Raw genomic sequence first — 27,327 nt, forward strand, 5'->3', positions numbered from 1 at the left:
AAGTCAATGGAACTTGACTCAGTTGCTTGTGCACACATGGTTTAGTGTCAGAAGAAATGAGGTATGAAAGACATCTTACACAGGGCTGGCAGGCATGACACAGGGCTAAAGGAAACTGTCCCTTTCTGAAACCAGAGACAGAGGCCAAGTAGCATATCTGTAGACACCTCCACTGACTACAAAGACACATTTGCACTGACTATATGCGAAGCTTAGATGCCCGGCTCAAAGATACCCCCATGAGACACCTAAATGTAGGTTTCTTAACCTGTGAGCTGATTCTCAGCCCAAATAACAAATTTGACTGTTAAAGTCTTGGGGAGCCTTCTATAATGAAAATATGAAATATTGCACCATTATGTTCTCTAATGAAATTAAAAAGTAATTATATGAAGAAAACTGTAATTACTTCTGCAGAACAAAACATAAATTATAGAAATGTGCCAAAATGAATACATATTGCCATGTCAGAAGTATCAATGACATCTTTGTAATGTTTGTTGTAAGCACCGCTCCATTGTATCACTCCTGTGGATGATAAAATTTTAAAACTGACATTAAGGGAACTGTAACTCATGAAATGGAAGATCTGAATATACAATATTAAGCATCTATTTCAGTAGTCCCAGGCAAGGAAAGCATGAGAATGGACCCTCAATATAAATACACTTTGTATCCAGATGTACAAAGTGTTCTCTGTTAAAGTAAAAACTCCCCCTCTCCAAGCCTTCAGTAATGCATATTGTAAAGAGATTTGGATTCAATATTTGACAGGCAGAGAATATTTATGCAAGAAAAATATCTAGCTTTCTCAAAAAAATAACTAATTTAGGAAGACACAAGTATCTGCCAGATGGTAATTACTCAGATTCTGCAAAGGAGACCCACACATATGTATCAATACAAATATCAAAATGTAAGCTCAGAAAGTGGTCAAAACTTGTTTATAAATCCTAATTCAACACTCTGCAAAGTATTTTTATGGTAAACCCTAATTCAACACTCTGCAAAGTATTTTTATGGTAAAAAGAATCAAAATAACTGCATTTTAGCAAGAAGTGACAGAGGAAGTGTTAAAGGAAAAGCATTCTGCTTGCCAATGGCTCAGACAAGCAAAATACTCTGAAGTCTTTCAGGGATGTGAGGTAGAATGAGATATTGCTTCTAAAAATAGTACCAAAAGCATTTAATTTTAGTTCTTATCTCTATATATACCATCAAAGAACTAAAAAGAAAAGGGTTTTTTGCTAGGAAATTAACTTTTTTGTGCATGTAATTATTTTATATCCTGAAGCACCTTGCTTCGTAATTTCTTACACAGTAAAGGGACAGAAAGAAACACCTCATTCTGATGGAACAGATCTCCCTCTGCAGGTCTCTAGAGGCACCCTTCTTCCACCACAAGTTGCTAAGGCATTTATGTTAAGCAGACTGCACTGTGCCTCCTTATGGACTGCACCCTCCCTCCCAAGTCTATGCACTAAATTTCAGTGAGACACTGCTGAAGATACACATATAATTGTGCAAGAGTAGATAATACATTTGGATCTTCTTTCTAATTTGCTTTTATATGTGATTTTATTTAATCTCCTTGATCAGATGTGTGAGTTCTCCTTAGCCATAGTCATAACTGGTATCAGGCAAGTATCAATGGAACTGACAGGCCCACATGTAATTCCAGACTCTTAGCCACTATTAGATAAGTTTAAACCTTCAGAATTTTCACTTATGTTTATCTTTTTTTTGTACATTAAACAATATTAATGCCTACATAATTTCCTCCGATTCGGACAGCCAAGCAATCCAGTCTCTAATTCACCTATCAATACTTGTATATCATTCTATTTTGAAAACAGAAATTTATATAATTTAGCTGAAATAGGTATATGAAGACAGAAGAAAAGCCAAAACAGATTCCTTAAGAATTACACAAAACAGAGATGACAGTGACAAAAGTACACGTTCTAGAGCGTGAAGACGACTCTGTCTGTATGTACAGAAAGTATCTGTTATGATACTTTCCAAATATACCTTGATTAAAGCTTGCGCAGCAATAGCTAGCTCCTTTAATTCTGGTTATTTCTTTGATATCTGTTTGTGTAGCATGATCTGTGCTGTAATATCCTATTTTTAGGTCATCTGAAATGCAAGGCCTCCAAAACCAGACAGAACTGAAAAAAACCCTTGCAATATTACAGTACTTGCATTAATCAAGTTAATGAATCCTCTGCTAATAATGGAAATTCAGAGGCAAAGTGCCTATATTTTTTTTATCATTTCACTTGTCTTTTTTAAGATAGAGGGGAATTTAAAAAAGTGTAATAAACACATTAACAATTTGTATTTATGTTTGTTTCATGAAGACAATTTTTTAATTCAAATAACAAATAACAAAAAGTTAAACAACACTAAACATTATGCTAAAGAACATAAAAGAAAATGCTAAAGAAAAGAATGTGTTCTGTCAGTAAATAGATTATTTTCAGTGTTCTGCAGAGAAATATATCAGTCCAGAAATCCTGGACTGTAGATTCGGTTAGGAGCTGGATTTTCTGTCTCACTGATAAATTTCATTATTTTCATACTGTTAACATAGTCTAAAAGACACTTAACATTGTCACATTTTTAATAAAAAGTTAGAACATCTGATTGTTAAAAACATAACACTTCCACTTTGTCAAAATTCCTTTCTGTTAGAAATGGATGGTGTCAGAAAATTCTTGCCCAGGTCTACCTAATTAACAAGTCATCCTAACTGGGAAAATAGGTTAAGATTTTAACCTATTGGAGGTGTTCCAAAGACCTCTTCACTTTGTGAATATTCAGATATTAGTCCAAGTATTTGCAGCCCAGAAAGCCAGCTGTACCCTGGGCTGCATCAAAGAAGCATGGCCAGCAGGTCGAGGGAGGCGATTCTCTATTCTGCTCTGGTGAGACCCCACCTGAGCACTGTGTCCAGCTCTGGAACCCTCAGCACAGGGAAGACATCGACCTGTTGGGGTACATCCAGAGTAGGGCCACAAAAATGATCAGAGCGATGGAACAACTCTCCTGTGAGGAAAGGCTCAGAGAGTTGGGGCTGTTCAGCCTGGAGAAGAGAAGGCTCTAGGGAGACCTTAAAGCAGGCTTCCAGTACCTAAAGGGGGCTTATAAGAAAGATGGGACAAACTTTTTAGCAGAACCTGTTGCAACAGGACAAGGGGTAATGGTTTTAAACTAAAAGAGGGTAGATTTAGACTAGATATAAGGAAGAAATTTTTCACAATGAGGGTGGTGAAACACTGGCACAGGTTGCCCAGAGAGGTGGTGGATGCCCCATCCCTGGGAACGTTCAAGGTCAGGTTGGACCTCTGAGCAACCTGATCTAGTTGAAGATGTCCCTGCTCACTGCAGGGGGGTTGGACTAGATGACCTTTAAAGGTGCCTTCCATCCCAAACTATTCCATCATTCTATGTGAAACTCCCCACTGAAGCAGTTGCGATCCCAGCTGTAAGGCTGCCCTGTAAGATGCACAGTGCAGCCAAAAAGTCTGAATTACCATGGGCTCTGTTAACTTTAATTTAGTGCACAAATAGATTACTTTCAATCAAACGTACAGGCAGATTCTTCCAAAACAGAAGAGGGAAGTGTACACCAGATACGGTCTTACCCCTGCCGGTCCCCAGAACAGCAGCAAAATACAGGGAACGTTGTTAGGTAGGTAAGACAGAGGTATTTAGGCGAGAGCTCGGCCTGTACTCACTCCAGGAGGGCTACCGACAGCAAAATTCAGGATGCGTGCGGTTTCACGGTCGAAAGCACCGTGGAGCGGAGTCCCGTTAACACCGTCCGGGAACGGCCCTCGGCCCCCGCCGTTGTTAAACCAGGCGGGATCTCCACGGAACGCGGTGGTACCCACAGCGCTCGGACAGCGACCCGCCGCCGCCGCCGGGGGCCGCAGCCGGACGCCGGGCCAGGCCCGGGGCCCCGCCGCCCGCCCCGCCACCGCCACCGCCACCGCCACCGCCTCCGCCACCGCCCCTCACCGGCGCTCGGGCTCCGGCTCCCGCGGGCAGCACGCGGCGGCGCCAGCAGCTCCGGCGTCTGCGGGGCCGGGCGGAGGGCCCGGGGAGCGGCCTGCCCGCCCTCCGCCGGGGGACGCCGTCGGCGGAACCGTGGCAACCGGGCCCCACCCGCCAGCCCCGCACAGCGGCGCCGGTCGGGGCGGCCAGGGCGGCGCCGCTTCCGCCCGCGGGCGGCAGGAAGTGACGCGCGACGCTGGGCCCGGTGCCGGCGGCGGCGTCGGGGTCCGCTCCGCCGGCGGCGGCGGCGGCTCCGCTGCTTCCCCCCGCCGCGCCGTCCCCCCGCCCCGGCCTCCGCCGCAGAGGCACGGCTTCCTCCCACCGGCCCCCGCCCGCCCCGCCGCCGGCCCCCGCCCCGCCGCGGCCCCCACCGACGCTGCTGCCGCCAGCAGTCGCCGAGCGGGCCGCCGCGGGAGCAAAGGCCGGTGTCTGGTTCACCCTGGGAAACGTCCCCGAGGGGAGCAGAGCCGTCCGACCCCAGCGTCCCGTCTGCCGAGGGGCAGAACGCTTTTCGTCCCTCTCGCCTGGTTGCTGCCGGGCCGCTGTCACCCCGCGAATCGTCTCGCTTTCCTTCGCCGTGGTTTTCTCGGCCGACACGCGTTAATCTACTTCGGTAACCGATTCCCCACCCTCAGCCAACCTCCTCGCTGTTACAAGCATCTGGCGAACGCGAGACTTCCTATCTAAGCCAAAAGCGCTGTTAAGTTGAGAATACAAATGGCTGGATCCTCACTGGACAGTAATGGTCTGAGGAGACTTCATGCACTCCAGGTAAATTATTGTCAGGTCAAGAAGCCTTTTCCCCACATCGTGGCATGTTTCAGAGAATACTGCATGTGCTGTGGGGCCCAAGTGCAACGATCCCCACCTCATAATGAACTTCACCCACTTCCCCCTCCTCCAGTCTGTTTGAAAACAGAGGTGAGACATTCAGATGGTCATTTTAAGCTGCGTAAGAACGAGAAGGAAAGGTGGAGCAAATACAGAATAGCGGCTTAGGTGCTGGAGGTGGAAGAAGAAAAAATATCTGGCAGTTTATGACTGCAGGCTAGAAGAAGGTGATGTCAAACATGAGTATAAGCCATTATGAGCGGTCTGTTTGCTTTCATTGTAATAACAAATTTATGCTCTGACGTTCTAGTTTTCTCATGGTTAGGAGGCAGTAGTGTGATGACCAAAAGCTATGCATAATTTTCTCGTAACTCTCCCTCGATAGAGGTCCATCAGAGAGTGTGGGCTAGCTGGAAAAACTATAAAGTTATTAATCTGTGTTTGAATGCACTGTTTGATCTGTAGTGCTCTTTGACCTCAATAGTTATTAGCATTTAGACTAAAAATCACTTCAACTTTGCTTGAACTCGGGTTACACCTAGAGAGGTGGTGAACATTTAAATTCAAACATCACATCAACACGGCACAACTCCATGCAAAACAATGACTTATCTAATAGAAATGGTAAGGATTTTTAAATAGGATGACTGCCTCTAATGGAGTTGAATTCTCCTAGGATTAACACCTATGTCTGTTCAATGTGATACGTAATTTTTCTGGACCAGGTTACAGACTCAGTTTCCTTTATCCGAAAGAGTAAATCACCATTTTCAGCATTTGGAGTGATTAGCGTGGATAAAACCATTCCAAATTCTGTGAATCCACAGAAGTGTCAAGGATTCATATGGTGTGTAGAAAAAATGTGCCTTTATTTTCAAGAATGAAAATAACTTTATTAATTGCACCTTTTCAGCAAGCTCGGGGCTCTATCTCATCTCATGCACAGAAGAAATAAGGAAAGTCATACAAACTGCCAAGGTAAAATTAAGTGCTAGATTTGTTCTCTTCCTTGAGTTCAAACTGAGAAAGGGATAAAACAGCGATCTCTTTATATTAGTGAAATGTAACATTAACATAAAAAGGGAGATTTCATTAAGTCACATGTGCTGAGTAATAGTTTAAACTGATACTTGTAACTCAGGTGGTATTCTCAGATGTTTTCTTTCAGTTAGAAAAATGATAAGGGTAACTGAGTGAAAGGCAGCAGTTTTTACTTGGCTTAAAAAGACCATTTGTAAAACCTGTCTTACTTTTACGTCACCTTCCAACAATAATAATGTAGACAAGAGTGCATTTTGGTTTGGGAAAAACTCTAATTTGCCATTGGAAACAGAAAAAGTTTATTAACATAGGCTGTAGTGCCACGTGGCAAAAGCTGCCAAAAAATTACATTAACATTTTTACGACATGTAGGAATCAGATTACAGGTTAAGAACACTTGTTTTCTTAATGCCATAGATTGCTTCCATACATAAGAAAGGAGCAAGTTGTACTCATTAGAGGATCTGATCAGAAGATTTACATTTAAATCACTGATCAGAGGATTCACATTTATTTATTAATACTGAAAAGCACTCAAAAAAATCAACACTTTGTTTATGATATATTTCATCCTGTGTTTGTTGTTTTCTTATTTTTGATTATAGTCTGGTCTTAACTATTATAACTACTATCTTTACGTTAAGTAGCTGGACGCTTCACACCCTAATTACCTACTGCAGTCATAATAATCTTGTTTATTTAGAAATGTCTTTGCTCTCTAGCCTGGGCAAGGCCAGCTATTGGTTCTTTTGAGATAATAATCAAATGTTACTTGCTTATAGTCTTCATTCACCAAATTCCCTAAAATGGACTTTGTGGTATTTTAACCCAGTTAGGAGCTGCTGAAAATGGATTTGGATTGTTACTGGTGCCAAATCTTAAAGAATAGTATTTATGGCATAATAAAATACTGGCTTTAACTTTGCAAAATTAGTTTTGTTGTAATCTTTGAAAACGGGATCCTACTTGCCTCTGATTTGTGTCCCATCTCTCCAGGAGCATTGCTGTTTCGCTGGCTGGGGCTTCTGCTTTCTGTGCAGGGAACACTGTGGCACCACAAGCGAGAGACTGAGCTTCTGCATGAGCTCCACTCTTTTGTCACCATGGCTTCCCACACAGCTTAGATGAACTTGACCTCTAAGGAACTGATATTTACAGTTGCACATAGCATGTTTTTAAAACAAGATACCCTTTTAGTGCTTAACTAAACCACAGTATTTAGGGTCCATAATGTTAGAATGGAACAACAAAGCTGCTGTGGCTGTTCGTGATGTGCCTGTTTGTCTCTTTGGCCTGGAAATGTTCAGTTTCAGTGACAGGATGGAACTGGCAATGCACAATAAAGCTCTTCTCCCAGCTACCTCAGGTTTTTCTTCAGATTCTAACTGTGATCATTTTACACATTGAGTCTTGTTTGACCAAAGTCATCAAGAGTTAATGTCAGCTCATTAATTTCTGACCGAGTCTCCAAGGTAACCAGGTTCATGTCCTAACAGTTCTTGATATTTTTTCTTACAACCCAAAATCTTAGTCCTGTATTTCAGAGAAATAAATAATTTTCTAACTTAGAGTAGGTCACAATACAAGTATGACAATTAAAACCATACACATTTCCTATTTTTCCTCATTATCTGAGTCATGTTTGTTGACCTAAGAGAATACAATATATCTATTTTATTCTTACTGGCTTTGTTGGAAAAAGTGAACAGATCTTCAGGCATATAGATCCTTCTGCAAGTCTGCAAAAGCAGCAGCAAACTTTACAAGAGAGAGTTGCTCTTTGTTTAAACTAATTACACTAATTCCTTGGACAATTTGGAAGAAAAAAGTGTAGCAGCATTTTCAGAAGAGAGCTGTATTTGCATGGGGAGAGAATGACAGATCATAAACCCCCAGGAAACAGAGAGAAATGGAGCAAAGAAGTGGAACGAGATTTGATTGCACATTAAGATCAAAGTTTTTACCAAGCTATTGCCCTACTGTTATCATTAAACCATAATGGTCCTCACGTTCATAGGCCACCCTAATTTCACCATGCTGCTGCTAGTATTTTGTTACCAGGACCCTTCCATAAAATTATTTGCAATTATGTCATATCTGAAAGCCAAGGCTGTGAGTGAAGACTAAATATATTCATTGCCAGCTTGTATCGATTTCTTTTTGGCCAACACTGTCCTTTAACTTAATGAGCTCTTCTCACTCCCTAGTATTTGATCTATGATGTATTTATAGAGATCCCTTCTCAACCTTCATTAGGTAACGCAAGCCAAGAACAGTTAGTCTCTTCTTGTTAGACAGTCATCTGTGCCCTGATCATTGTAATTCCTCTTTGCTCATGTTCCAGCCAAAATTCAACATCCTTAAGTAATGTTGACCAGAAATACAAATGCAGACAGTATTCCAGATGAAGTCTCACAAGCCCTTTCTACAAGAAATACTTATTTATTTTGGATACGTTCGGTCCTGCTGTGTTCGAGGATCCTATTTGTCCTTTTGAAAGCTCCATCACATCAGAAACTATAGCGATTCAGCAGTTGAACAGCATGTGTGGGTCTTTCTTCTGTCCTGATGGTTTCCCACAGATGAGATTCTGCTAATAACAGAAATACTGACCTGCCAGCAGGTGGATGATGTTTCATTTTGCGCTGTTGAATTTTATCTAGTCACATAAGCAATTCCGTCTCTAGTCTTCAAGAGTTTCCCATGCGATGTTTCAAAAATCTTCGTTATTGCAAAAATGCTGCTCAGCTCTGAGTCATTAGTGAAAGTCAGTAGCATACTAAATGCCAGTGTAATTAATGAAAATACTAAAGTCAGTTCTGAGACAGATCTTTGAAGAACTCCACTAGCAAGTTTCTTTCAGTGTAACAACTCCTTTAAATTGTCTTCAGTTGTCTCTCCCCCAGCCAGGCCCATCACCACCTTTTATTTCTTGTTCGAATCCCCATCTTCATTGGTTTGGTAATGCCTTGTACTACGCAGTATCAGAAACTTTATTTAGATACAGCAAGATTAGATATACTAAATTTCCTATAGTAACTTTATATCAAATTCAGATAGACGTGCATAAAAACCTCTGTTCAGTTGAAGGGCCCAGGTCTGATACAGTAACCTCATTATATTTGGGATTCTTAGTCTGAGTTACTAACTGATAAATGCTTAATTTTTGTAAAATTGTGCTTGCATATAAATCACAGCTTGAAGATGTTTATATTTTCATGTACAGATAATGTAACTCTCACAACTAGTGCTTCTTCGTAACAATTTTAAGTTTGTTACACTTGAATAAGTTCTGAAACTCTCCAATTGCTAAAATATTATTTTAATATCTCTATAGATACTCACTCAAAGCATCAGGAGCACTACTTTGCATTTCAGGCTAACTAAACTGAGTGAAGAGTCCATTCTGATTGGAGTTACTGGTATAAATCCACTAACTGGAGCATAGCTGTTCCTGACTTCTTCCAGCGAAAATTACTTCAGATTTGGGCTCATTGTTATGAATGCTCTTTTAAATTATCTCCTGCTGTAGTAGAACTTTGAAAATATCAAATCAGAAAAATAGTTCCATATTGTACATTTAAGTATGGTAAACTAGGTTAGGAAAGGTTTAACTGTTTACACAGAGTAGGACATCTGTCAGGATGAATTGATGTCATCCCTCCTAATGGGTCTACCTGTGTTATTTTTTTCTCGTTAGACAGTGGAGTTAAATAGCTGTGATCTGACCTTGCCGTAACAGTTAGCTCTGTGCTACACAGGTGGAAACAGAGCAGGTTTTTAATTGCAATGAGGTAAGTTCTCTCCCTACATTTCATCAGGACTAGGACATGACTTGCTGAGCTGGTTATGTAGCCCATAACCACAGCCCTTTCCCACAGGAAGGACTCAGCAGTGGAACAACAAAACTGGTTAATGTAATTACATGCTATTCCATGACTCTCAAAGCATGAATGATGAAATGTGGTTTTCTGCGATACCTTTTTCCTCCTTTTGCTGCTTACTGAAGGCAGAAAGGTGGGGAAAGGTGTGCATTGCAAGGTTGTGGAGGATAGAGGGGATGACACTTCCCGTTGAATCTGTCTGTTTCCAAAGCCTTTCTGTTGCGAGGCCACACATGGAAGTACTGGCTACTTGCTACCTCACCGGAGTATTCTTTCACTTCAAGAGCAGGCAGTATTGCACCTTCTTTTCTACCACAGTTATTTTATGCTTAACAGTTTTTATCAAGATTAATCTATTAATAATATTTCCTTTAACTGTGAGTAGTAATTTCCTGCTTCTGGTATTTCTGTATTGCCCACTTCCCCTACTTCCTTCGCAGTCTGTCCTTGTCAGAACTCTGTTCTGCTCTTGGTATTAGTCAAAATACTTACTTTCCTCAACCCTAAATTTGCCATTAACCAACATGAAAGGGAGGGAAGGTGACTATTTAATTTCCTATAACTGATAACAAAATATAGACATTGCAAACACATCTATATCTTATAAGGTTTACTAAAATAGAGGAGATAACCCTTTCTAAATGTCATACACATTATAAAGCTTTTTTACGTCACATTATTACCACTAGCTTTTTTTTCAGAGGAAACAGCATTGAAACAGCGTTGTAGATCCCTTTTTTTCTGGTAGCATCTTAAGGCTTTATGCACAATGACCACCACAAATGCTGTCTACACTTCTGAGCAGAAATGAGAGACCTGACCTGCGTCATCGCTCACATTTAGAGACTCACTTATCAAGTGGAATACCACCCGAGACCTTGAGATGTGAGCAAATGTCTATATTTATCACCAACAGCCCTTTTTCCACAAACTCTTGCCACATGATGTCATAGCATGGGTTACATCTCTAATGACTAGTGCACCCATACAGTGAATAAGATTTTAATATTAACGTGACAGTATAGCAGAAGCTGAACAACAAATTGTGAGGCAAAGCTCTCCGAGACACAGCACTTGTTTTGTGCAGCATATTCACACCTCAGAAGTACGTGAGGATACACTTTCTCTCCTTTTTATGTTAGTGGTACATTTAGGGTTGAACAAGTAGGTAGTCTAGTTAATACCAACGCTTAAGCCAGCACAAAGCAGCTGGCATCAGGAGAAGAAAAAAGAGACTGGGAGAGGGAAAGAGCAGAATTTGTTCTTTTGGCAGTGCTGTTGGTTCGTGACATCTTCACAGGTTCACTAACTATACCTTGAATAAGTTAGCTGTAACTTGGTAATTTTATGAAAGGAATGATACACTATGATATGATCACCTGCAGGCAACAGAGGATAAAACTGATGATTCAGGAAGTTCCTTCTAGTTCCAGCTTATATGTATTTCTTCCCTGTATTGGAAGATCCCCGATACAGATTTCTATTTTCTATTAATTTTTAAATTTTGTCCTTGATATACCACTTCAAATTATTAATAAAAATTAAACATTTCATTTTCCAATTACATACAAAGAACTATTAATTCATTAAATACTTCAGCCAGAAATATCTTCGGCTGAAGGGCTGTAATGTTGGCACAAAAAAAAGAAGCAGTGGAAACGCTTATTCAGTGTCATTCAATACATCATTTAAGCTAACTTCTTCCTTCTTCACTAACAAATGTTCCTAGTGATGTAATTAATTTGTTCCTTCTATGTCAATCATGTATCTACTACACATTAAAGCTAAAAGTAGTTCCACTCTCGGGCATCTAGTTTTACGTCAGTGAATACCGCTGTTGTTCCACAGCTGTTTTTGTGATCGTGGTTTGCCTTCTAAACAATCTAAACAATTCCTGGAATGTGCAGCATAACCAGTGGTAACAGTCACCTCAGGAGAAACTTTAACCACAGGAGATGTTTATGCTTTATTACTACAGAGATTGTTTCAAGATCTATTCTGTATTAGCAAAGGACAGTACATTACCCTATAATGAGTGAACCAGAAGCCCAGGAACATTAATCTACGGAAGACGGTGAAAGGCATCTCCATACTGTGTTCTCCTCGCTTTCCAAACCCCTCTAGTGCCTGTGAGGCCACAATATGCAGGCAAAAGTGACAAAAGTGGCAAATGCAGGAATATTCTGGAAGCAGTCAATCTGTGTGTTGTGTTTTATCCAGGCCACACTAAAGCAAAGTTTAGTTTTTCCCTGAGATCAACAGCAGCTCTATATGCAGCAGTTCAGAGAAACATCAAAAACCCATCTTCTGGTAGAGAAAGGCACTAAAGGCACAACCACGTGGCCCTGGCTTTTATAGATACCTGCACTGAAGACACTTAAATTCTTTCTTGAAATTTCTTTTTTCACAAGAACTGTACTCATAGCACTTGAACATTCCTCTCTGGAACAAACCATGGTTTAGGACATTACTGTTAAAACCCTACGTCAGACATCTAAGAAAAAGACCTTTTAGGTAAGTGCTAATTTCTGTTAACTGCTAGTATGAAAGCTGAATACGAGCCATGAAATGCTTGTGCACAGCAGTTCAATGGGATTTTTGTCACTGATCATCCGGAGAGACTGGATTCTCCCCCAGGCCAAGTACGTGTGACTAACACTGGGTGCCCAGTTATGGAAAATGTTGGTTACATTACATTGTCAGTGTTTAATAACACCACAGGTAAAACACACCAAGGTGAGATTCTCTTTCCATTTACTTCACATGAGAGGTAATAAATATGTTAAATGTAGTATACTATTAACACTAAGTGGCAAAAATGTTTGTTGTGTCTCAGTTACCTAGCAACAGATTTTGATTATATTTTAACCTTATTAGGAAGCTTACTATGTGCATTTTAACTGCAAATACAGGTAAGACATTATATCTGTTATAAATGAGACTAAAAGAACAATCTATCTGCTACCATTACCAAAAACTGCTGGCATATTTAGTGTGTATTTCAGGATATTCCTTCGATTTTTGTTCAGAGATAAACAAGGTTTTTTTTGTCCAGAATATGCTGTAGTAGAGCATCAGAATACTAACAGGACGGTAATTTGGGCATATATAATAAATCTGTTTCTCTCCTCCAATGAAGCACCACAAGCGTTGTACCTCATTGTAACAATCAGAATCAAACAGCTGCCCATCCATTAATGTACCACTGTTCCAAACAACCTATGGTTTTGGACAGACAGAACAGGCATTAGCGGGAGTTTCTGTAATATCCTTGAAGAAAGAAAATTGCAGTACTGAGTATTCAAAATGCAGCACTCACTTATGACAGAAGTGCTCTTATTCTGCTGGATCTATTTACTATTCTCTTAACAGAAAGAGCTGCCTCTCTCTCTTCCCCCTCCCCCCTCTGTTACCAGACTATTTAAGACTTTAAACCCACCACCCTGTATTCAGCTCTGGCATTTACTAGCAGACAGAGCAGCAATTCACTAAGCAAAACCACAGAGATACTTTTTTTAAACTAAAAAGAGTAGGCAGAAGGGCTGATGAGCATAAAGTAATGTACATCTTTATTATAATAACAATGAACAAAACCACAATGAACTGCTACTGGCACATTTAAAACCCCCTAGGAAGGGGCAACTTCCAGTGATTTTACATTATATCACCTATGAATATACTAGAACACATTTTAACTTGGAAATGCACCTTGTCAAGTTTTGGCTAAGAAGTAAAACTAAACAGGAGTCCTTCCTTTGCTCCAAGCCTTCATTTCAAGGAGGGAAGATTTCAATTTACCTCTATTTGATCAATATATATTCCTCCCTAAGCAATGATTAGTCCAGAAATAAAGACTCACTGACTGATATCACAAGCTATATTTAAAACAAAGTTCTGAACATTCTGAAATACAAGAGTCACTCGGTAATTTCAGAGCATTTGTAATATCTTATCCCCCTGTAACAGGCTGCCAGAAATGCTCCTGGCTAATGCCCATCACCAATTCTTCTAAAGATATCAACTTTCTGGCTGTAGCAGGTAAGTCAGGACATTTGGGCTTTGATTCATACCTGATACACCTCTTACAGTTCAACTTTGGAGGCAGTAATTTTGGATATATATTGACTGTAAATTTTTATTAAGAGGTTCCCAGTAATGCATGGAATTAGCTGCTGTGTTTTATCCAGAATAAAAAAGCAAGGTGGATGTGAAAATTGTTCCCATAAATATCCACAGTTTTTAGCATGAAGGATTTCAGCAGTTTTCCTTCGATACGCAAGTTAGTCAAGGGGTTCAGAACATGTTTTCTGTGTAAAGAGAATGAAATTCCATATTGTGTTGCTGGTAGCCCTGGAATCAGCTGCAGAGATTGAAGATCCCTGGAGGTGGATCCAAAAGACAACCAAGGCTCCTAAGAAACAATTATTTTTGACATTGCAGTCTGTTGCAAGTGATCCTCTTGGTTACATCTTTTTAATTAACATAAATAGAACATGGAAAAATTTTTCAGAATATCCAAATAGAGGCTTTTTTGTTGTTGTTTGGTTGCTTTTTTCAAGTTCTGCAATCTGCTTGGATTACTAAAGCTTTTCTGAAGATATCTGAGACTCTGGGAGGGAATCCAGAACATTTTTTTAAATATCACTTTGAAATTACATATATCGATACCTTTTTTTTTTTCCATTTCGGTAGGAATCAATGTCTGTGTTAACATTTGATCATAGCGTAAACTGGTGTTTCTTGGTCAGCCTGCCTGTCAGAACATAATCAAATCCAGTGGTACAGATAACGTCATCCTTCATGGACAAAGGGTTAGATACAACTTTATTTATACCACAGCTAAGGCTAAAAGACGTGGCTTAATTTTAAGACACTACAGGCATTAATAAACCAATTATCAATGATCGCTATGAGACCTATATTTTAAATCTGGTCTCTCCTGTTATTATGTGATGATTTACATCATACTTTTTCGGTATGCATGCACTACATTTTCCGAAGCAGGACTGCAGGCGGGCAAATAGCAGCTTGCGCCAGTGACTGTCAGAAAACTAATGAGTGAATATTATTCCTACCCCAGCTGCAAATTATGAATCATGACACTGATTACGGGCAGGCAGAAGCATCGTTCCTTTTCAGTAACAGCACGGATAGAACACAGCATCAGTCAACTGTCAGCAGAACATCTCCCATAATTTACACTTGACGGTCAAGCCCGAAAATCGGACTGCTTGGCCGACAAACTGTCTCAAGAGAAACTCCTTTCGCTGCCTTCTCTGGCACTTCCCCGGCCGGCCCCCAGCACACCCAGCGCCGCCGTCCCCCCCTTTGAAGCTTCCCCAACGCTCCCCGTTACCAAACCATCTCGCAGCCGGTGCCCAGCCCAGCGCGGCCGAAGTTCCGTGCCGGCAGCCCGACACGGCAGAGAGCAGCCATTTCTCCCCGAAACGCTCCTCAGACGGAGGCACCCGTTTCCACCAGCCTCCCCGCCACAGCCTCGGCTACGGAGCGCGGCTTCCCCGGCACCGGCTCCCAGGCGGCGGGGCTGAAGCAGACCCGGGGAGCCGGCCCCACACGAGAGAGCCCAGCCCGGGGCCCACACGGACCGCTCGCTCCCCGTCAGGCCCGGCGCCGCTGAGGGACGGCCGCGCCGCCCCGCCCCGCCCCTCCGCTCCGCGCGTCCCCTTCCGCCAGGGGGCGGGGCGGTGCGGTGCTCGCTGAGGTCACGCATCTCGGCTGGGCTGAGCTCGGCCCCGCCCCCCGGCTCCCCCGGCCCCGCCCCGCCCCCCCCCCCCCCCCCGCGCATTCCAACGTGCCTCAGCCCTGAGGTAAACACGGGCGCGGCCCCGCCCCCGGGCCCGGCCTCCAGCAGCTTCCAGAAGGGCCGGAGCGCGGCGGCCGCGCGCTCCCGCGGAGGGGCCGGGCCGGGCCGGGCGGCGGCGGGGCCGCGCGGCGCTGGTGGCGCAGTCGGAATTGCCGCCGCCGCCGCCGCCGCGGGGCCCAGCCAGCAGCGGGGCGCGCAGGGGCGGGGAGGCGGCGGCGGCGGCCGGGGGGTGATGCCCTTGTTTATTTTTACCCGGGCGGCTCATCCTCCCCGGCAGCCCCGGCGCGGCCCCCGCCGCCGCTCCCCGCCCCGGCTCCGCCGGCGCCGCCTATAAAGCGCCGCCCGCGGGGAGCCGAGGATGCAGCTCTACAGCTCCGTGATCACCCACTACCCGGCGGGCGGGACGGCCGCCGCAGCCGCCGCCGCAGCGGCCTCACCGAGCGCAGCCGGCGTCTTCAAGGTCTCCCTGTCGCCGGGACCCCCCGCCGCGGAGGCACCGAGCGCCGCCGACGCCGCGGGCCCGAGCCCGGCCGCCGAGAGCCCCGCCAAGGACGCCTTCGCCCCCGGGGGGGGAAGCAGCAGCAGCAGCAGCGCCGCCGCCGCCATGCCCGCCTTCTCCTCCTGCCTGGAGGTGATGCCGAGCGGCCCCGCGGCGGGCCCCGGCAGCCGTCCGGCGGGCGGCCCGCAGTACAGCTCCTGCGCGCAGGTCACCGTCAGCCGCCGGCGGCCGCTGGAGCGGATCGTGCCCATCCGCATCGTGCAGCGAGCCGAGGCCCCCGGCGAGCTGGTGCCGGCCTCGCCGCGCAGCCGCGCCTGGCTGGAGGGCATCCTGGAGAGCATGCGGCAGGCCGGGGGGGACGGCGAGGCCGCCGCCCTGCCGCCGCCGCCCGCCGAGGAGCCCAGCAACCGCAGCCTCCGCCTCAGCGAGCACTGCCAGGCGCTGCAGGCGGCGGCCGCCGGCGCCCAGCCCGGGCTGCTCCCCGGCCGCCGCCCCGCCGCGGAGAGGAGCAGCGGCGGCCAGGCGCAGCCCGCCGGCGGCCCCTCGCCCGGGGAGGGGCGGCAGGAGGAGGAGGAGGAGGAGGAGGACGGAGCGGGCCCCGGCGCGCGCAGGGGGCCCGGCGGCAGGCCGGAGCGCAGCGAGAAGCTGGCGCTGTACCTGGCCGAGGTGGAGAAGCAGGACAAGTACCTGCGGCAGAAGGGCCGGTTCCGCTTCCACATCATCCCCGACGGGAACTGCCTCTACCGCGCCGTCTGCAAGGCGGTCTACGGGGACCAGCGGCTGCACAGCGAGCTCCGCGAGCAGACCGTGCACTACATCGCCGACCACCTGGACCACTTCAACCCCATCATCGAGGGCGACGTGGGAGAGTTCCTCATCGGCGCCGCCCAGGACGGGGCCTGGGCCGGCTACCCGGAGCTGCTGGCCATGGGGCAAATGCTGAACGTGAACATCCACCTCACCACGGGCGGGCGGCCCGAGAGCCCCACCGTTTCCACCATGGTTCACTACCTGGGGCCCGAGGACCCGACGCGGCCCAGCATCTGGCTGAGCTGGCTGAGCAACGGGCACTACGACGCTGTGCTGGACCGCCTGTGCCCCAACCCGGAGTACGAGGCGTGGTGCAGACAGACTCAGGTACAGCGCAGACGGGATGAGGAGCTGGCCAAGTCCATGGCAGTGTCCTTGTCCAAGATGTACATTGAGCAGAATGCCTGCTCTTGAGACCTCCGGGGCCTCAGGCTGGGAGCTTTGCTGCAGGGACTGAGACAGACAGAAGGCGTGCTGGCTGTGATGGTGATGCCTTAATCCTTAATGAAGCAGCGGCACCCCAGACTGAGAAGGACCGTAGATCGTGGGGGATAAATACAAGCGTGTTTGTAATATTCTGTTGTAAAAACTTAGCCTCGGAGTATTTGCAAGCAGGTTCTCCGTGTATGTTTGTGTCACCCCTCCCCACTCTCTCTATTTTCTATAAGAATGTATTTTTTGCACAATATTTCTAAACTGTTACCTCCATCTTCTACATCTTGCATTAGTATCTGGCTTTCAGCTGTACAGCCAAAAACGTTTGTAAACAGTTTTTGTAAATAAGGCTTATGATGTAACAGCTGTTTTTTGCTGTGTTTTTTACCCATAAACCTTATATTTTTACCAAATGAAGTTGATGTCAAACTGACCCTCCCTAATTGATAAAAGCACCATGGGTATTTTCCTGCAAAACTAAAACAATGGGTTTTGTAAAAGTGCAGCAAAGTATGAACAGTCTGCTTTTCAGAACAGTTGCTTTCTCTGCCTGGAGCACAGAACAGGTCCTTTGAGCCAGTTGGAATGCAGCTACACATGAACAGTACAGGGAGCAATTGACTCTTCTGTATTTAATTACTGTTTTGAGTAAACTGGCCTCTTGTTGCCTGGTTGGCTCGCCCTCTGCTCCATTTATATTATTTATCTGTAATAACAGAACATTAACTTGCAATAGAATGTTGTGACTAGATAATAGTCTCCCGCTTTGGCAATCATTGCCTTGGCTGCACCTCGGTGTTTGTGTTCTTGTTTCTGGGGTTATGGTGTCTTTTGTATAAGCCCTGCTTCTTTTTTTGGCACTGGTGTTGCACCAACAAATCATTATCTGATCACAACATTTTATTCACTTGATGCTGTTTTCTAACCAAGAAATCAGGAATGGTATTCTACATTATGGTTAAAAAAAAAAAAAAAAGGTATTTAAATTGAGGTTTGTATGGTTTGCTGGGTCAAACATTTAAATGTTTCCAGTCTGAATTCTGTCTCTTCTACTTTCTGATTAACTTGTTAGATATATTTATTAAGTAATGCAGTTTGTACTTTTTTTATTTTGTAATATATTGTGATTTTGGAATTTATACTGTATTTGTAAAATAGGAATATTCACAGCTAAAACGGAATGAATAAAGAATATAATTTTACTTCTGCTCTTTTTTTCTGCCCTTTGCATTCCCAGTGTGGTGAAGAACTGCAGGTGCATTCCCAAGACCCTTTATTGAGCTTCTCTTCCTTAGATTCCCCAATTAGGAGGTGGGAAGAAGGGCATGGTACTTTACAAGTGTGAGCCACTGATAATTCTGGTGTCTGAATATGAGAAAGAAAGGTGAGCATTTAAAGACAGTTGAATATCTGTAATTCTTTTGTAACTGTGAGAGATCTAGTGTATCTCTTTGCCAATGAGAAAACCTTTGCATATTAATATGCCTTAGAAGAGGGGTTCTTGAGCATAGTACCTGGGCTGGTAATGCCAGTGGGTGTGATGAACCAGCTCTCTGCTGGGCCGTGCACACTTGGGTTTGGAGTTTGGTAATTGAGAATCTCCATTCTGCAGCCAGTCCCAAACTCATTTTAGATTGGCCCTGTCACCAGTGGTACCTTGGTAACCCACGTGTTACTTGAACAGAAGTAATATCATAAGGAAATACAGCTTTTTGCTCCCCTTACAAGATGGAAGTGCCTCGCAAGTTGTTGAACAGTACTCTGTGTGTGTGTGCATGCATACATTTCCAAATCTACCCTGATCTCTAAAAATACTAGAAGACCATCCCTCCTTAAATGACAGAAGGGTAGCGGGTTAAAATTAGAATTAAAAATGAACTAAATAGCTGAGGTGCGGCAGTTTTAATTGAGCACACTTGTGATGAAGAGCTGCAGGTTTGATTGTATGTATATTTGGTACTGTTTCACAAGATGCAAAGAGTAGATTTAAATAAATTTAATATGTTATTTCTGAAATACTGGTAAACGCAGACTATGTTTTCCCCCATTTTCTTCACACACAATCATGCTTTTTCTTTAAAGGTTAAATAATGGTGGAAAAAAACCAGTCTTGCTAGTCCACTATTGCTTAGCTTTACTGAATCTCTCGAAAGCTGAATTCTGAGGTAAGAGCAAGGCAAAGATGCAGACATGGATGTGTTCATGAGGAACAGAGAGAGCTGATGAGAAAAACAGCTACTCGGGTGGCTGTAAGCACAAAAATCCAGCATCACTAAATATCAGTGACGTGCTTGACTGATTAAAAACTGTATCCCAGACTGCTTAGGTTTTGGGTTGGATATGATGAATTCATTCGAAGTTGTCAATATTCCAAACTTTTAAAGAAAACATTTCTTTTAGGTCTTCTAAAATTACCATTTTCAGCTATATCATGAATTGTGATTACAAATTTTGTTTGTGTTTTGTGGCAGGAGCCTTAGAAACACTCGCAGAGTAAAGGATTGGTATTGCATAATGTTGACTCTCTGAGGTAGAACTTATATTAAAAAAGCAACAAAAAAGTAGTGTTAAAAAAATAATAGCGCCGAATCCTGGGATAAGTTCCCGCAGGGTTCCTTAGCAATTTTGATGCTACTGCATGAGTCACAGAGACATGCAGATAACTTTAAGTAATTTGAAAAAAACAGGTTACCTGTTGAACTAGTTTGCAAAGACATCGAGGATGTATCGCTGCAGCGTGTAACAAGGCACTTGTTTTTGCAGCTTGCATTATATACTATATCTGTTCTAGAAGGAAATGACAAAACTGGCATGTCAGACCTTTCAGGCACGTGGAAAGTGAAAACTTTTTTGCAGCTCTGTTGTTTAAAGTTCAGCTGAGACACCTGGGTTCAGATGCGAGCTAGTGGTGTCTTGTTGAGTAGCAGCAGTAGAGGCAGTTTTGTGGGGTAGTTGTATAGAGGCAGTGATCCTAACATGGACAAAGCGTCACAAAACTGCTTGTAACATTGTCGCTTGCCCCCCAAAAAAGCACAAGTAGATGCAAGTTTTCAAGTTTTCCCTCCTTGTCCCCTGTTCAACAATTCCAGTGATCTGAAGGAAAGGGCAGATGTTATCCTTGCTCATAATTTCAGTACCTGATTATTTTAACCTTGGCTAATCACTTGCGTAACCCAGCTAATCCTTAGACCTGTCTGAGGACATTGGTGAACAGACTCCTTGTTATTGACGATAGGTGAGGAGGAGACCTTGATTTGCAATACTCGGTTGTATGGTCCTTTAAGCCAGGTAGAAAACACTTTAATTCTAAACCGAGCAAATGTGAATTGGAGTCTGTGGGAGCATAAACTTTGCGGTGCCATCTTTGCTTGTATTTTATAATACAATTGTGAATTAGTTGACTTGTTGGATGTTTTCATTTCAGGAGTTTCTTAGATTGCCCAGATTATGGCATTCTGTCACTCAACATGCAATGGTTATGTTAAAATTCTTCTGTGTGTTGAACAGGCTCTGTTACACAAAAAGCGAGGTGTGCAAGAACTGAATTGGTTTGCGTGTACAATGAATGCATCCTAAAATAAGGGTAGTGGGAAAGGGAAGATTTGTGTAAGTGTCATTGTTCTTCATCTCAGTGAATGGTTTTCTTTTTGGAAAGTTCAGTGGATGACGCTTCATGCTTAGTAACTTGCTTGGGATGCATAAAAGTATAAAAGTTGCCTAATGCCAGCTACTGGGTTTACCTGTCCTGTTGTACTTGGCTGGTACATTACATATGTATAAGGTAAATCTGCTACATTAATGTCACGTGTAATAAAGGTGTATTTCCGTACTCCTTGTACATGTACAAAACCGCGTGCATCCAAATACTTCTTCTCTCTGCTTTTGCTTTTATTATGTCAGAATTAGTTGCTAGGATTTTTGAAGATGAGATTCTAATTTTGGTTTAGTGGTTTGTAAGTGTGCACATACATGGCTTCTGAATCTAAGCAGAAAATGACGATGGGTATCTCACAACAGGGACAAGTACCTGGCATTAACCATTTTTTGCTTATTTTTTGTTTATACTCCATACGTATTTAACAGTTTATTGATATGCATTGATAAGTGTTCCTAGGATGTTGGTGCAAAATGGTGCAAAATGGAAAACCACCTCAGCTTTGGTGTTAAAAAGATTGTCCCATTTCTGAATGGCATGGTTATATGAAAGTATGCAGCATGCAGAAAGGTTGTGAGTAACTGTTTGAAAGGACATCAGCTCTGCCAAATGCAATTCTGTAGTCCCCGGGACTTTTTTAAAGAAACATAAAAAAATTAAACCTTGAACTTTTTAGTAATATACATGTGCATTTTAGTTGAAAAAAAGTGGTTTTCATGCTTCATGTTCAGTTTTAATTTATAATCTGTCTTTTTCAAAAGAAAGTTTATAGTATTAATGGATAGACAGATATAGCAATGCAGTAATATATTGTCCTTCTGTCATTTTTTCCCAGAGTTAGTATTTAAAATATTTTTTATACAAGGAAACCCCTTCATGGTATTCAGACTGCAAACTGATAGAAATAAAACACTAGCAAGTTCCAGGTTTCTGTTGCACGAGTGGTTATTATTCCGTCTCCTCATATATTTATCCTAATTACTGAATAAGATCAGGCTTCTCTGGAGAAAATGTGAGCATGCAATTGTAGTAGCATGATGCATGTACACACCTAGAACTAATCTTTCCTGTGTGATCTGAAATTTGGCATTTCCTGCATTTTTAGCATGTATCTTTTAACCATTATGCTTCTAATGCATTCCCTACAGTTTTTTCTGGAACTTGTAGAAAAGAAACTGTCGTGTCCTTCCTACAAGACACGTTTAATAGCGTTTGAACCTTCAGCACTGTAGCACAGTTAAGCTGTGTAAAGAATGGCATCTGCAGTGAAGACGACTATTGAAAGAGGGGAGGGTAGCTGGGCGAAAGCTGGAGCCAGGAGGTGGTTGCGAAGGATCCCGGGTTGTCTTCTGTCCTTTTGTCTCCCGTGTTCACCCACATCGCGAGCACGGGGAGATCCCGACTTGCTGTGATGGGCAGCGGGCCTGTGCCACCGCTCTGGTGACAGCGTGCATCAGGCTCGCTGTTGTTGCTTGTTGGGGCTTAGCTACAAAGTTCTTATCCTGGCAGGCTTTTTTGGGGGGCTGCAAATGAAAGAAGGGATGCAACACTCTATCTTAGAAAAAACTGAACAGAATTTCACAAAGATGTGGCATTTTTCGTGCCTGTGAACTTTTTTTGCTAAATATCCGTGAGTTAAAGCATGGTTGAATATCCAAACAGTTTGCAAGGACCAACACAATTTAAAAAAATCACATAAAGCGCATTAGCTGCTTTTTTAGAACTTCAATAATGCTTGAAATACCTTCTTTTTGCATTACTCTGTAATTTCATTAGACCATATTATTTTCACAGGTACAAGGATCTAGCATTTTTCCTGCACAAAACTTCTATTTTTTTTCTGAGCGTAAAACTTCATTTTTCAGCTATTCAACTAACCGACATTTCTGGGCAAGAAAACCCATGGTTTCAGATCTCTGGGTGGGATTTGGAACTTGGTAAGCTCTGTCAATTTAACCTAATATGGCTAAGAGCAATACTTCCCATCGTTGATGCTGTACTCAAGTTTAGATGGCTGCTTTTAGAAATAACATGATCTTTGGAACTCCAGCTGGGCTGCTTCTGATATTTTTTTAGAGAGAGTCTGTGGTCAAAATGTACTCCTTTTGTAAATAAATAATACAGTACAATTTATATCTAAATTACCTGTTTTCCATATGACTTAAAGATTGAGCTTTCACTAAGCAATTAAGCAATTAACTGATGTGTTTATATGACTTGTTTGCTTTCCTACCAAACTTCAGCTCCACAGGATTAGGTTACTCCCACAGACTGACCTTGCCTTTTGTGGCTTAAGGTAGGAGCGATGACAAAATTATTGTCTCATTAATTACAGACACAATTCCTATTACTCCTGCAAACACTACCTGCAATCTCTTAATTTAATTTTAATTTTTGTTGATTGTCAGTTATATGCCCATTCAAGTTCAACCTTGGAAACTAGTTATGCTGTAAACCAAAACCTAATTAAATAAGACAGTTGAATGAGTTTAGGAGTTGACAGCTGTTTTGCTGCTTATGTATAATTTAGGGAAAGGTGGTGCCCAAATTGAAGCAGTTGTGAAAGGACTTGTTTTGCTCTGAAAGATGGTTATGTCAGCTTATAGATAGATCAGCATTATGACTGCTGATCTAAAAGCTTTAATGCACTTGCCTTTGTTATTTCTTGATAAAGGAATAATGTTATCTTAAAACATGTTGCATTTTTGCTAAACTGAGAATGGAGACACAAACTAACACTGCTAGATTAAAAAAGAAAATGATGTCCTGCTATTATGAGCCAGGAAGTAATTGTTTTTTTCATTTATTTCCCACCATGTCTAGCATACAGTGAAAGAAATCTTTGGCTTTAGGTAAGGAATGTTTGTGCATGTGGCCTGCCTCTTCCCTGAGCTGGTCAGTTGAATACGTGTAGAATAAGATCTTTTACTTCAAATTTGTACCCGTAAAAGTGGTGAATAAGAAGTTTCCTTGGCTAAACGACTATACTTTTATACTGTAGAGCATTTAGCACAACAAAGCTGCAATCCCACTGGGAGTTTGATGAGAAGCAGTATTACTAACAGCACACGCTTTGCAGATATCTGGAAACTTCATCTCCATTTCATTTTTTTTGGCATGCAGCTTATCTTGCTTATCAGGAAGTAAATATTTATGGATGTTTTCTCAATTAGGTAGCTGTCGTTTTGTATATACTGAAAGTAATTCATGTAAAACATTCGTGTGAATGTGATTCCTAGTATATTTCCATTTTTCAGCTAGTATTTTACAGCAGTTGCCCTGAAAAGGCCCTGTAACACCTGAAATTGCTAGAAATTATATCAAACAGTAAAAAATTCAGTTATTTGATTATGAATTTGATAGCTTTTGTATAGTCAGTTTCCTCTCCTTGTAAAAGAGTTTTATATAGCTCTGGCCAGAGATAAACTTGTTGCGAAATGGACAAATAAGATAAATCTGGGCTCTGTTATGTAAATTAAAGAATCTTTTAATGAGAAATAATTACTGTGGAAAGCTTCACCAAATGTGTTATTGCAAAGGGGGCTATTGGGATACCCTAGTACTTATATTCTTCAAAACACTTTATTATCACACTGAAAATGTTTCAACAAAAAAGCAAAAGAAAGTAATCTTTTACAATAAAATGTTGCCTAAAATGACTGGACAGGATTGCAATAATTCTCTGTTCTATCCTGTATGGCATTGTCGCAACAAATTTCCTGCTATATTTGCTGCCAGGAGTCCTTCAAATGGTCAGTTATGTGATCATTAACATATAGGATAACATTTTTCTTTAACCTTGGCAGGCTTGGTGTGTGGAAGTGAGGGGGCAATATGATTCCTGAACTGACTAGTGCTTGTTTGCCGATACATTAGCTTTCTCTGGCTAATGTCATCAACACATTCGGCATTAACCAGGATCCAAAAGCTCAGTGACACTTAGGTTTGCCTACCTATCACAAAAGCCTCCATAATTTCAGTTAAGAAACTTGGCAGAGATGCACGACTAGACTAGAACACCACCTAAGTGATGCAGGTTATATACCATATCGGGTAATGGTTGTATGCTGTCCTGGTTTTAGCTGGGATAGAGTTGGGTTTTTTTTGAGATAAGAATGATTTAATAACTAAAGTACAATAAAATATGAAGATAATAATAATAGCAATGAAAAGGAATATAAAAACAAGAAAAAAGAAAGAAAGAAAAAGAAAGAAAAACCACAAACCCAGGAAAAGAGAAGTGATGCACAATGCAGTTGCTCACCACCTGCTGACTGACGCCTGAGCAGCGATATGCCCCTCATGGCCAACTTCCCCCAGTTTATATACTGAGCATGACATTCTGTGGTATGGAATGTCTCTTTGGCAAGCTCAGGTCAGCTGTCCTCTCCATTCTCCCTCCCAGCTTCTTGTGCACCTGCTTGCTGGCACAGCATGGGAAACTGAAAAATCCTTCATTTAGGATAAGCGCTACTTAGCAACAACTAAACCACCAGTGTGTTATCAGCATAATTCTCACACTAAATCCAAACCACACTGTACCAGCTACTTAGAAGAAAATTAACTCTATCCCAGCCAAACCCAGGACAACGCTCACACCTGAAGTTGCAACATGGACCTGAAATGCACTTTGATTGCATGTTAGAATCACCAGGCAATTTCAGCCTTTATCTTTTGCAGCTGTGTGTCCTGGGTGACCTCGGATTTCTTTGGGCTGGTTTGACCCAGGTTCTTTCTGGCCAAGCTGTCCGTCCCTGGGAGCAGTCAGGCACGTGCCCCCCTGACAGCCGGTGTCCCGGGCCGGCGTCTGCTGGCTCAGTGGCTGGGACGGGACAGCTCGGAGGAGGAGTGGGGTCAGCGAGCCCTGAGCCAGGTGGGTCAACACCACTGCTTGAATTCGCCTTTGGAACTACTAATTTCTGTGACGTTGCTTGGTGAGTAAATAGCAATAGAGTAAATACCAGAGAAAATCTGACTCTTTTTTGTTGTTATGTGGAAGCACACATGATGTATTGCACTAGACCCATCCGCAGGTGACAAAAGAGAAACTGCTCCAGGTAGGCTGTATTTGAAAGGAACGATGGCATCCATCATCCCAGAGACAGGTTATAAAACATGAACCTTGGCAGCGGCCCCAGCCTTAACATCTACAGCAAATCATTCTGCCAACTAGGCTTCTAGCCTGTGAGACCAAGTAGGTAATAGTAGATGCTCTACTTCAGTCAAGGGATTGAGTTAATCTCTGCTAAGACTTTTGGTGCTTCCTCAAGCCTTTGAGCTTTATCTCGGTGCTCTCTGGATTGAGCTCTCACCAGCCAGCAGCTACATCAAATCTCTTTCGGTCACTTAATATTGACAGAGGAGGTAGACAAGAAGCAGGTACTGTCACTCTGTAGGGAAACTTGTGCTCCACCATATCTCATTGGTTCTCCTAACAGTGTTTTATATCACTCCTGTCTAGTATGAAGTGTGAGGAAAAAGAAATTATACACCACTGGAACACAGAATCGGTTCTCTCTCACTACTCACTTAAGATCTCTCAGATAAAAATCTTCAAATCTGCCAAGCTAGATACACTTACTTTTTTTTTCTACAAACTATAAATATATCACTAGGAGTTTATAGCTAGCCATGGAGGCATTTTACAGCTCTGAAAATACTACAGACATTTGGTCACATGGAGATCTCCAGTGGGATGCAATCAGTTTTCTACCAAATTCAACCCTGGATCCAGATTTATCTGCTGCTCAGATACTTGTTTCAGTCTATTTACTACCACCATTATGTATTTAAACCCCTCATAAACTTTAAGTGTTTATTCCCATAGCATAGGGAGGAAATGTTGGAGATTGTTTCCAGTGATAGTGAATACTCTCAAAGCTAGGAAGGAGAGGAGAGTAACACCTTATGGTAGGGAATGTTCCATGACTGCTTAAAACCAAGAACCCTCACCCCCCTGAAATTCATTCTTGACACGGGCATTTTAACTTCTAGTCGTCTTTTTTTTTTTAAGTGAAGCTGTGATATTAGGCCAGATCTTATGTATAGATCCATTTTCCATGCAGATATCTGTAGTGATTGTGGATGAGGAAGGAAAAAGTCAATAAAATAAATGGACAAAAATGTTTGTATACGCACCAAAAAGATTAGGAATGGATTTCTATGCTCTCACTACTAAAAAGACTAACACTTGGAAAGAATCGTTTCAGACTGAAAGTCTTCTTTAGAAAGCCTTATTCTTGCTAAATATTCCTTATTTAGAGTGCATGCTTATGCATTTACTAAA

The 27,327-nt window shown here is 42.8% G+C and overlaps 2 protein-coding genes across 2 annotated transcripts in view; one reads left to right on the plus strand and one right to left on the minus strand.

The window, feature by feature from the left end:
- C4H10orf67 (chromosome 4 C10orf67 homolog) overlaps positions 1-3,446 on the minus strand; it is a 44,499-nt gene extending 41,053 nt beyond the window's left edge. The window contains 3 exon segments of the mRNA XM_049798926.1: positions 2,032-2,076; positions 2,078-2,171; positions 3,439-3,446. Coding sequence (XP_049654883.1) covers positions 2,032-2,076; positions 2,078-2,171; positions 3,439-3,446 — 147 coding nt within the window.
- Positions 3,447-15,848: 12,402 nt separating this feature from the next.
- Positions 15,849-18,588, plus strand: OTUD1 (OTU deubiquitinase 1). Its single transcript, XM_049798810.1, has one exon. It carries the CDS (start codon positions 16,001-16,003, stop codon positions 17,363-17,365), a length of 1,365 nt encoding a protein of 454 aa, XP_049654767.1. The 5' UTR covers positions 15,849-16,000; the 3' UTR covers positions 17,366-18,588.
- Positions 18,589-27,327: the final 8,739 nt, after the last annotated feature.

This window comes from Accipiter gentilis, chromosome 4 (assembly GCF_929443795.1).
Source record: "Accipiter gentilis chromosome 4, bAccGen1.1, whole genome shotgun sequence".
Lineage (NCBI taxonomy): Eukaryota > Metazoa > Chordata > Aves > Accipitriformes > Accipitridae > Astur > Astur gentilis.

What these genes read in the sequence shown, in the direction of transcription:
- OTUD1 (XM_049798810.1), top strand. Translation starts at nt 16,001, where the DNA reads ATGCAGCTCTACAGCTCCGTGATCACCCACTACCCGGCGGGCGGGACG.